The sequence below is a fragment of the Mastigoproctus giganteus genome, chromosome 6 (assembly GCF_048544385.1).
Source record: "Mastigoproctus giganteus isolate SK-2022 chromosome 6, ASM4854438v1, whole genome shotgun sequence".
NCBI classification, from domain to species: domain Eukaryota; kingdom Metazoa; phylum Arthropoda; class Arachnida; order Uropygi; family Thelyphonidae; genus Mastigoproctus; species Mastigoproctus giganteus.
In genome coordinates, this window is record NC_143580.1 from 133,591,527 (window position 1) to 133,603,936 (window position 12,410).

General features: G+C 37.9%; 1 protein-coding gene across 2 annotated transcripts in view; it reads left to right on the plus strand.

Moving 5' to 3' along the window:
- The window catches only part of LOC150084591 (WD repeat-containing protein 43-like), a 168,738-nt gene that overhangs the window by 27,041 nt on the left and 129,287 nt on the right, over positions 1–12,410 (plus strand). For both annotated transcript variants that reach the window (XM_090375342.1, XM_090375343.1), the window contains exon 5: positions 9,365–9,483. In XM_090375342.1, coding sequence (XP_090231468.1) covers positions 9,365–9,483 — 119 coding nt within the window. The remainder of the gene's footprint in view (positions 1–9,364; positions 9,484–12,410) is intronic.

Genomic DNA, 12,410 nt, shown 5'->3' on the forward strand with positions numbered 1-12,410 from the left:
AGTCATTTTTGCAAAAAATATAATGGTTAAAAAATATGGTGAACTTGTTCCCACTAAGAACATTATTCTAGCATTTAGTACACCAACCTTAGGTTTCAAGTGTCAAAAGTTTGGACACTCGCAAACAATATGTTGAGGGGACACCGTCTACCCAAACTGCAACTCTAAAGCTCATACAGCATCCAGCATATTCAAAAGCATATGAACTGTGTGGAGGGTAGGAAAAATGGTCCAGAAATACAAAGTCGAACAAAAGGTCACCTACCAGGAAGCTAGGAAGCAAGTTATACTCAACATGCCAAAAGTTACCTATGCTGCAGCAACCAAAAAATACCAGTCAACTGTACACAAACGGCTGTCACAGTATCCCCATCCATCTCACTTGCTGATTGGGCTCAATCAGTGCTATTGTCCCCACAGCTGCCACCTACAGAACGATGTAAAGTAACTTGTGCTAGCAATACTCTGCTAACAGTTCCACCAACTGCAACTGATACTCTGCCAGAAACTGCAAAATTCAAAACATCAGCTCCAAACATTGCAGACCAACCATGCTCAGGAAATATGAATATTGATGCTGGTACCTTGCAGGATGAACCAATATTGGATTTGCATGCAGAAGGTGACATGGACATTAGCCTCCCTACCTTCAGAAAAAAAGAAAGGGCAAAACTAGATCGGCTCAAACAGGCTGGACAAACCATATACAACCTCTAAAACTAAATAATGCAGAACATTATACAGTGGAACTGTAGAGGTCTACGAAGCAATATTTTTGATATTTATAATCTAAACAAACAACATAGTCCAATCATCCTCTGCCTGCAAGAAACCAGTCTAACCACTCAGGTGACTCCAGTGATTAAAAACTATAGTATCTAACAAGAGGAGGTGTAGCCATACTTGCTGACAACAAGGTCCCTACAAAACAGATCCCTCTACAGACCACGTTAGAAGCTGTGTAGCGGTATGTATTGTTTTGAGTTTTATATTAACTGTAGTGTTTGTGTACCTTTCCCCAAACAAAAAATTCACTGCGAAAGAACTGGAGAATCTCACAGAGCAGCTTCCACTTTTCATTCTGCTAGGATATTTCAATGGGCACCACCACGCTGTGTGGGGCTCTTCCCAAATGGACAAATGAAAACTCATTGAAACTGTTCTTTACAACCAGAATCTCATATTATTAAACACTGGGGCTGATACTTATATTCACTTTCCCACTGGAGTATCTGCTGCCATATACTTATCAATATGTTCCTCAAAACTGTTCCCAATCATTCAGTGGTTAGTTTCAAGTAACCCACTGAATAGCGACCATTACCTGATTATTTGCAAATTGCACACAATATAAAATGGAAATTTTCCAGAGCAGATTGGAACAAGTTCACCGATGCAATTTCCTTTGATGATCAAGTTGCAAAACACCAGCCTATTAATGATGTTACTGACCACATTAGTACAAAGATTATAACAGCTGCAACCAGTACCATACCCAAAATCACAGTTGGTCCTCGCAGACATGCCAATAGCTGGTGGAATGATGCAAGCACCCACCAGTGGACAACCTGATTAAATTTAAGAAACTCAAAGCCAAGGCATGTTACATGCAGAAAAAAATTGAAAAAAAGACACTTGGATCTGGTTTGCTTTCACTATTACTAAAAATACAGAGTAGAAAAATTTAGAACATAATCAAGAAACTGAATGATAAATCCCTCTCAGAATTCTAAACTGGAAGGGTAAAGACGTTTCCTCCCCAGTGGAAATTGAAAATGCTCTGGCAGAATGCTTTTCTGAAATCTCTGCCACATCAGCATATGAGCCAGCCTTTAAACAGAAAAAACCAATGCAGAAAAGTATAAGCTTGAACTTCCATACAACAGCATCTCTTCTGTATAATCCACCTTTTACATTACTGGAACTAGAGAGCTTCCTAAACCGATCAGCTAATAGTGCACCGGGGCCTGATGAAATATACTAAATGATGCTCAAACACCCAAACAGGAAAGCTCTGAATTCACTACTGACATAGAGGGTTGTTAAAATTAAAGTATCCCTAGAGGGCCCTGGAGCGGGTTCTAAGGATTGTACTGAAGAGAAATTTGGACAACAGGTACAATAAAAAATGCACTCAGCATTTATTGGAAAAAAAAAATTAGTTACAAAATTTGTCACATAACTATCTTAGTTACGATTATGCAAGTAACTTACATTATTTGCATAATCGTAAGTTTTTGCCACAGTGCCACTACTCAGCTCTACTGTACTGTATAAAAACAAAGCAGTCTCTTCAAAATCATACAGTAGATGTTTGCCTGCACTACAGTAACAATGCCAACAACGTTGCAGGAAAAGGTGCTATTAGTGAAGCTGTACTGTCAGAACAGCAACAAAGCAAAAAGGCTATCAGAGAATTCTGGGCATTAGAGAAGTGCATGCGTGGACCTATGACTGTTTGTGCTGTCTGCAAAATGATTGCAAAATTTGAAGCAACAGGACATCTTGGTGTTCAACCAGGTAGAGGTCGAAAACAAGTGGACTCCTCTTGTGTTGAAGATGTGACTATGGCTGTCGTGGATTTATCAAGTCAGTCTCCATGTGGTTGCGCAAGTGTACCAGCTGTTTATTGTGAAGTGGACATGCCGTATTCCACTGTAAGGCTAGTAATGCATCAGATGTTGCGGTACTGTCCTTACAAGATGCACATGCTACAGCAGCTAAAGCATGGTGATGCAGATATTCGTTTCACGTCGCACTTCAGTTTCTGGCATGAATGGCAGTGGATATCACTTGGCCATGGAACATCCTTTGGAGTGACGAAGTCCACTTCTGCTTAAATGGACAAGTGAATACGCACAACTGTCGCATTTGGGCAACAGAAAACCCTCGAGTTATCCAAGAGGTCCCGTTGCATCCTCCAAAAGCGACAGTGTGGTGTGGATTTACAGCCACATTCATGATTGTGCCATATTTTTTTGAACAGGTAACACCGACTGGATCCCACACCTGTTCCATCACTGGACAGCGATATTATGAAATGTTGGCAAATTTTACAATACCAGAGTTGCAACAGCGTGGGTGCCTTCAGGATACCATATTCATGCAAGATAGTGCACCACCCCACATCCACCATTGTGTCCAAAGATTGCTAAGGCAACACTTTACAGACAAATGGGTCATCAGCCATTGTTTCCACACACCTTGGCCACCCCGATCACCAGACTTCACCCCATGCGACTTCTGGTTGTGGGGTTTTTTTAACAACCAGGTGTATTGGGAAGGATGTCAAACACTGGCAGATCTGAAGGACAGCATTAGACATCATGTGCTGGCTATTCCAGGACGTTGAACGGGAGGTTGCGTTAACAGCGATCCCGCTGGAAGTCAGCATTTGCGAACCGGTTCCCGAGGCAGTAGGATGGACAAGTATTCAAACGTTGAACTGGCCGACATGCACCTCGCATATGGAGCTGCGGGCTGTAACGGGCACGCCGCTCTGCGCTTGTACCAGGAACGTTTCCCGCATAGGTGTGCTCCTCATCATACGATTTTCGCATGTGTGTGCACAGAAGGTTACGTGAGACTGGTTGTTTCACGAGAGGTACCATGAATCGAGAGTGAACGACGAGGACACCAGACAATCAGGAGAATGTCCTATGTCTTGCAGAAGGCAGTCCGAGTATGAGTACTCGAGCGATAGGCCAACGATTGGGTATTTCCCAATCCACTGTATGGAGGATACTGTCAACAAACCAAATGAGTTCATACCATCTGCAATGCATCCAATCATTATAGCCTGCAGATTATCCACTCCAGAGGACTTTTGCTACTTGGTTTCTTCAACAGAAACAGTTCACAAATGCTGACTTCCAGCAGGATCGCTGTTCACGCGACCTCCTGTTCAACGTCCTCTACCGTATGATGAAGGCATTTCGGACCCTGCAATGCTATGTATTCCGATTCGGCTTTGTGCCCCCTACACCTGCAAGCTTGTCGCACTGGTAGTGAATCACCCTGTATATATCTACATATCCTTTGTAATTAATTTTTTAAATTCAGTTGGGAAATTTTCTGTAGCTACGAAATCCACTGATGTAGAGTCGCCTACAAGTTTCACGAAGGCCGTATCGATTTTTAAACCTTTCAAACCAGCCTTTGCTAGTTAAAAAAACTTATCCTGCCAGTGCTATCATCAGTTTTGCTAAAGTGTTGATAAAGGTGTTTTGCCCTTCATGAATGATGAGCGAACTCAACGGAATTTTATTTTGAGTTTGGTCTTCTGTCCACTGATTAAAGCCTTTTCCATTTTTTTCTAATTTAACATTGAGTTACATAGCAAATTTTTTAAGCAATTATCCCGTTTTCACAGACACTACGGCAGATTTTTTCTTCTGATTTCTTCGTTGATCGTACCGTTGGCTCACTGATTTTATAATGTTTTGCCACTGACGCGATACTTAAACCATTAAAAATTTTGTCTAATAGCTCAATGTTACTCACTAATGTCATCACCTTCTTTGATCTTTTTACAATTCCCTTGTTATTCGTAGCCATATTTTCGTAGGTGTTAGAAAATAACCTGTCCACAATCAAGTCTGTTTACACTAACCCACTGCAAATGGTAGATTTTTCATTTTCGTAAGCATATCAATTAAAAGCAAATGAGGAAACCTTCCATGACAAATGCATAATGTATACTGAACATGGATTAGTGGGAAACTTCCACACTCTCGATTGTGTCACCCCTCTCCTCCCACCCACTAAGTGCTGTTTTGAACGGGCAAGATGATTTTAGCCATGCTCATATTTTTATGATAGAATATGTTCATACCGTTTTAAAATTCACATTTTTTTTAGGTTTCATTTTATATTAAATCAGCGACTGCGAATACAGATACCACAAATAGCAGGGGTTTAATGTATTTCGGTCTCAGGCATAGATTGCTATCTACGCCTAAGGTTTTTTGCTCCAGAAACTGAGATTTTTTTCATTCATCAAAACAGGCAAATCGACCAGAAAACATGCGCAATTTATGAGTATATGTAATAAATTACGGGTGGCCCTAATATAATAATTTTAATTTGTATTATAATTATGCAGGCTAGTACACCATGTTCAATTATGTTAACTGTTAGATGCGTTGTTTGTCTTGGTCTCCGTACAGGAGCACAAATATAATAATATATATTGCAATAAAATGAAACAAAATAAGAACCCATAATGAGTAAGAAGTTAAATCAGAAAACATTTAAATTTAAAAATTTTCATTATTATTTTTTTGCATTGAATTCTAATAGAATCGTTTTTTTTTTAAATTTGTTATTAAAACATTCTACTTTTTAAATAAAAAGTACCTTATTTGTTAAATTTAGTGTGTTTATGTGTGTGTTGGAATTTTCATTTTTCAGTTAAAAAATATAACACTAGCCAATATATAAATTTTTGAATGTTTGTTGCACAAATTATCATTAAATCAATATAATGTTAAATTATGCAATTAATTTTTGCTCTGGATTGCTTAAGTCACATTTATAAATAACAGAAAATTTTATAATATTACGAAGTATTACACTTCCCCACCCGACTACTTCATAATGCCGCCCAGCTGGCAAAATTTTCTGGGGAGAACACTGATACCCAATATCCTTCCTGATGAGGTGAAACATTGCATTGAAGAAAATGAAGAATCAGAAAGCCCTGGGTGAAGACGAAGTTAATGTAGAGTTGTTAAAATTGGGAAGAAGAGGCATGACACAGAAACTGGCAAGGTTCTTCACAAAATACATTAGGAAAGGTGTGACGCCTAAGGAGTGAAATAATGCAATCATAGTTTTGCTGCATAAGAAAGAAGATAAATCAGAAGTCGGAAATTATTAATCAATTAGCTTGTTGTCCCACATCTACAAGTTGTTCACAAGGGTCATTACTAACAGATTAGAAAGAATACTTAAGAATCAACTGAAAGAGCAAGCTGGCTTTAGGACATGATTCTCAACTGTGGATCACCTTCGTGTAATATTGCAGCTAATGGAGAAAGCAAATGAATATAAAACACCATTATGCCTGGCATTTTTGCATTATGAAAAGGCATTTGACTCTATACAGCATAAGCAATGTTTTGGGCACTGGAAAGGCAAGGCATAGACACCCCATACATTATGATTTTGAAGAAAATATATGAGAACACTACCTCCTTTATTAGACTAGACAAAGCCAGTAGCATATTTAAAATTGAGAAAGTAGTATGACAAGGAGACACAATATCTCTGGAGTTGTTTACTACCGCCCTTGAGGAAGCTTTCAGAAGGTTAGATTGGTGGCAGAAAGGAGTCAGTGTGAATGGAGAATATCTAAACCATTTATGACTTGTGGATGACATTGTGATCATAAACCACAATCCCAAAGAATTAGAGGAAAATCTTAATCAGTTATGCTGAGTTAGTAAGGATTTAGGACTAAAGATGAATATTGCTAAAACAAAAGTAATGATCAACAAGTATGCCACAGAAAGGTATATAATCATTTAAGGACAGTAATTGAATAGGTGTATTCATATACTTATTCGGGACAAGTCATTAGCTGTAAAAATGATAAATGGCTGGAAGTTAAGAGAAGAATAAATTTCAGATGGATAGCACCCAGGAAATATAGTCACATACTAAGGGCCAATATCCCAATTTGTCTGAAGCTTAAAATAATGAATCAGTGTATACTCTCCACCGTGACTTATGGAAGTGAAACTTGGGCACTCACCAAAAGAATGGAAGGGAAGCTGAAAACTACACAGTGAAGAATGGAACAAATAATATTAGGAATCAGACTGTTAGATAAAGAAGAGAAACACATGGATTAGGCAGCAAACACAGATAAAGGACATTCTTATCAAAACTAAAGAACTGAAATGGTCCTGGGTAGGACACATAGCTCGAAGACATGATGACAGATGGACTAGGAAAATAACAGAATGGTACCCAAGAGGAGCTAAAAGAAAACCTGGAAGACAACAATGGAGATGGGCAGAAGAAATTCATGAGTTTGTGGGTTGTAAATGGATAGCCATTGCACAAAGCGGAAGGAACTGGAAAGTTGCTGGAGAAGCCTTCATCCTGCAGTGGATTGAAAATGGCTGATGATGACGATGTATCCTCCATCCTAGATGTGGCATATACACTGTGGAGTTGTAGCTAGATTCTGTATTCTGGAGCGGCACATTAGACCAGTATACACTGTTAGTACCTGCCCAGGAGTGGCATGTTCTACAACACACAGGTGCCATCAAACAGCCTGCACTTCAGAGTAGCTTGCAGTACCCATGCTCTGTGACCTCCATCTCCTTGGACACTCCTGCTGAGAAATGGCTGTATATAATATGTGGCTATTAAACAATGGGACTGCATTCACAGTCATTACACACCAAGCACCACTTGTGAAACAAAAGTACAGCAGTTGACCTCAAACCTTTTCCTAATTATCTGCCAAGTCACTTTCTGACGTGCTCATTTGCTTTGCAGTGAGACAGGTTTTCATTACCTTGAGTTTTGCAGTTTGCCAGAAAAACGACAGACAAAAGAATTGGATAATGAATCAACCTCAAATTTTTAACAAAACTAAGAATACACCAACTGAAAGTTAGGATTTGTTGTGTCAAGTTTATAGGGAAGATAGTATGTCAAGAGCTTACCTGTTTGGATGACAGAAGATTTTTAGAAAGGAGAGAGAAAGCGGAAGACAATGAACGACCAGGCCATCTGGTATTTGCAAAAACTGAAGAAAATGTGGACCGGGTGTAAGGACATCGATTAGAAGTGATCGTCATTTAAGCATTAGAATGGTTGCATCAGAACTCAGTATGAATAAAGAAACAGACAAATTTTAACTAAATATTTAGGTCAGAAAACTTCATATCTGACTGCACAATTACTCCCAGGTCTTTTTCATTTTCTACCACCTTAAGTGTAGTACCACACAGTTGGTACGTTTCTCTGGGGTTACTTCTACCCATATGCAGTACTTTGCATTTGTCAGGTTAAACTTCAGTTGCCACTTCTTAGCCCATCTGCCCAAATTATCTAGATCCTGTTGCAGTAGCACACTGCCATTACTGTCATTAACAACCCTGCCAACCTTTGTATCATCTGCAAACTTCGACACTAAGCCTGATATACCTTCATCAATATCATTGATAAATATACAAAACAACAGTGGACCCAAAACCGAACCCTGTGGGACTCCACTAATAACATTAGTCCACGAAGAGCAGCACCCATTAATTACCTCCCTCTGTCTTCTCCCACTCAACCATCCTTTTATCCATTGTAGCAACTTACCCTTAATACCATTCTGCTCCAATTTGTACAATAGTCTTCCATGCACAACATGTCAAAAGCTTTCCTGAAATTCAAATATATGATATCAAAATTATTTTTTGCATCCAGTTCCTTTGTAACCACATCATAATATCCTATCAAAATTTTCAGACAAGACTTCCTCTTAACAAACGCATGCTGTGTCTGAATTATTGCTGCAGTCTTGTCTAGATGATCCTGCAATGCATCTTTTACCAGTGACTCCATTATTTTAGCCGGAACAGAAGTTAAACTAACTGGTCTGTAATTACTCATGTACCCTTCAATCTCCCTTTGTGAATTGGGGATACATTTGCACATCTCCAGTCCGTGGGGACCTCCCCGAGTCCAAGGATGCTCTCATAATTATGGCTAAGGGTTTGCTTAGTTGCTTTCCCGCCTCCTTTAATATAACTGGATAGATCCCATCCACCCCAGGTGGCTTTCTTATGTTTAATTTCTCAACAATTGTTCAATTCTTCAACAATTTCTCCTCCACTTTGCTCTCAGTTATTACAAAATCATTAAGCACCCTGCTACAATTTGATAACCTTCTGCCATTTTCAAACCTTAATAACTCCTCATGTGTGAATGTAGAATTTTAATGTAGAATGTATTGAATGTAGAAATGTAGAATGTACAGGAGTAAAAAAACAACTCCAGTACATTGTTCAGGAGTTGTTTTTTTTTAATAGTTATATAAAGTTCAGAATGGTGTTTAAGAAAATTGACTACTTCAGTCATGCACACCTGGAATTTTTAAATTGACTGCAACTGATTACAAAGTTAATTCAAAGAAAAGGGAACTCTTTTAAATATACAAATAACCAAGTTTTAAATGGTTATTTATGAAACTTAACATGAGGAAGTCCCATATAATCAGCTCCTGTTTACTTCTTAAAATAAATAAAATTGATTTTATTTAAATAATCAACTTCAAATAATAAATTAATTTGAAGATATTAATTTATTATTTCTCATTGATCTTTAATAATCAGATTCTGATCTTTTTCAGAGATTTATGGGACATGCAGAAGAAGTGTTTAAGTTGGATTTCGTGAGACTAAATGATAAATGTATAGAAGAAAGTTATTTCCTCTCAGCTGCTCGAAAAGACACATTTATAAGTATTTGGTATGTATTTTATATATAATAAGTTACAGTAAATGAGATGAACACTTTTTTTTTTTTTGGATCTGGGAGATTGCAAATAATCTCAAACATTTAGGTGATAGTAGCCATTCACAAAGTATTTTCCAAAAAGCAGTTATTGTGATCACTTGTGGCTACTCAACACACATATTGGACAAGTGCTTATTACAAGCGCAGGAGCTCACAGTCCACCCGAGACTGCCATCAACTCAGGACAATGTGCCTACCGTCTACATTCTCTGCTATCCAAGCATGTCAGGCCGGATCTCAAAAATCCTCTATGAATACCACATGAAATGTCTGCAATTGCCTGGTAGAAACTTACGTTCTCTAGTTCCAACATAAAGACTCCAGTCACCCCTCTCTTATGCAGTGGAGTGGTATACCGCATAGCCTGCAAAGATTGTAACAGCTATTACATAGGAGAGACCTCGAGACATCTTCAAGCCCGTCTCGTGGAACACGACAGGTTGATTCGCCTTGCTGAGATCGACCAGTCCGAAATTGCAGAGCACTACTGGTCAACCCACCACGATCTCAATCCCAAGCAGGACTATGAAGTAATTGACCAGTCCTGACACTTTCACCACCACCTCTGGTTAGAGTCACTCAATATATTATGTAATGTGGGAGCCACGAACCGCAACAAAGACATGAGACTACACCCCATCTTAGAGGCAACTGTTTGAAGTCTAGATAAACATTGGAGGCAAAATTACGCACATCCATGCAGCAACAATGATCACCAGTTTAATGATTGAATGGCCCACCTCGTTCCCTCGCATGGCTCACTGCATGCACAACTCTGTGTCCGTTAAATAATTTTATCTTTAAAGTTTCCATTTGTTGATAAAGAGTCACATTCAGCCTCGAAAGCTCCAAAATTAATTTTATCTCTATGGATTCCAGTACAACAGGCCCATTCACTCTTATAGAGTATAAATTCATCCAAAAGTTTAAAAATGGATCCATGATTTGGAAACCTAGACAGGGTGACCATGTCATGCCATGCAACATTTCTGCTTTGAACCAGTTAATTCATAACTGGTTCAATTCATAACTAGTTCATAACTTAATGCATCAGTTTCCATAATGAGCTAGAGTTTAGTAGTGTGCAAGATAGGTCTCTCATTAACTTAGATGAGCTGAGACTGAGTAATTGATGCATGTTCTGTGTTATTAGCTTGGTATGAAGCTGAATGAGATGATTTCATGGAACAGTGCTTTCTAAGCATTTTTCTGCTACAGAACCCTTTTTCAAACCAAGTTTTTTATTTATTTATTTATTATTTATTTTTCTCATGAATCCCAAATATATTAAGACATAATAATATGCACATACATAAATTAGATTAAAAAAGTTAATAATAAAATATTTGCAAAGCCCCTTAGATCTCTTTGGTGGTGTTGGGTGGGGGGGGAACCTTGGACTCCATTCAATAAATTTTTAAAAATTCTCTTGTAGGCTGTATAATGACAAATGAATTACAGGTGCATTACTTTCAGTCTGAAAATGAACAACATAGTAAAGAATGACTTCATTTGAGCTCCCCAGAGTCAAAGAAATCCTGAGCCATGTTTTCTGGACATTTGGGATTGTTTTGGGACAAAAGTGAAATTGTTAAAACTGCTTCATACTGTGATGCTCAATAGCTGTTTTGAAACCTGTAATTTTGGACCAAAAGGAATTTAGTTATAGTATGATAATGCCATTCGCAGTGCCTACACAACTGTTGATGACATTCAAACTATGTATTTTGAACTGTTACCACACCCTCCTTATTCTTCTGATTTGATTCAAAGTAACTCATCTTTTTGGAGAACCCAAAGGCATTGGGGTAAAAACATTTCTGATCTGATGACAGAGTCCAAAATTCTCATGTGGCTCAGTAAACAACCAAGAAAATTTTCTCTAACTATCCAGTGTTAGACACTGTTGCCAAATACAAAATCTTTCACTCCATATTTTACATTATCATATGTATTTATCATACTTTTTATTTTTCATTTGTTCTTCACCATGTAATGTTCCTTTCAAATCATTCATTATTTTGAGTGGTTATGAAAAAAAAAAAAATGCCGTTAACATTGAATTACTTCTAATGCAACAAAAACAAGAAGTATTATTTTCAGGAATTAAATGGAATTGAAATTGGATCATCCATTATCATATAAAAACATTACAGCCTATTTTAGTATTAGAATGGAAAACATTTAGTTTTTACTGTGAGTAGACTTTTAGCGTAGATTTACTGTAAAATTCCAAGGAGGCTACTTCTGTATAATGCTCGCATCACAATACAATAGAATCACAGTTATCCAAAACATTTGCAATGTAGGATATTTTGGATAGATGTTTTTTCCAGATAACTTATTCTACATGCACCCTGTCTATATATAAAAGGGAAGCAGGAAAAATTTGCATTTATTATTTATGCATTATGTTCTGTATATGCTTATGCAACTTGAAAGATGTCAGTCTTTCCCCCCCCCCTCCCCCAGCTGCATGATTCTTTAGTAGTGGTAATGGCAAATGATGCAAAAAAGCAAGCTTATATAGCATCAGTCAAAAAAAAAAAAAAAAAAACCATACATAGTTCATCCATCCGTACATGCCAAGAATTTTTTTCTAGTTCTTTCTGGAATATATTGAACCCATTCCACTTCCACAAAAACAGATGAAATCCTTTTCCAACAATCAACAACCCACTGACTGAAGGCAAACTTCCACACATCTATCCTTCTATGATCTTTCCTCAACTTGAATTTATTTCATTAACATTTAGCTTATTCAGTCCATTCAAGGCTTTAAACACCTCAATCAAGTCTCACTGCAGGTGCCTAATCTCGAGATGCTGCAATTTTTAGAACTGAAGCTCTTTCTAGGTAAGAGCACCCTCTTCTTCCCT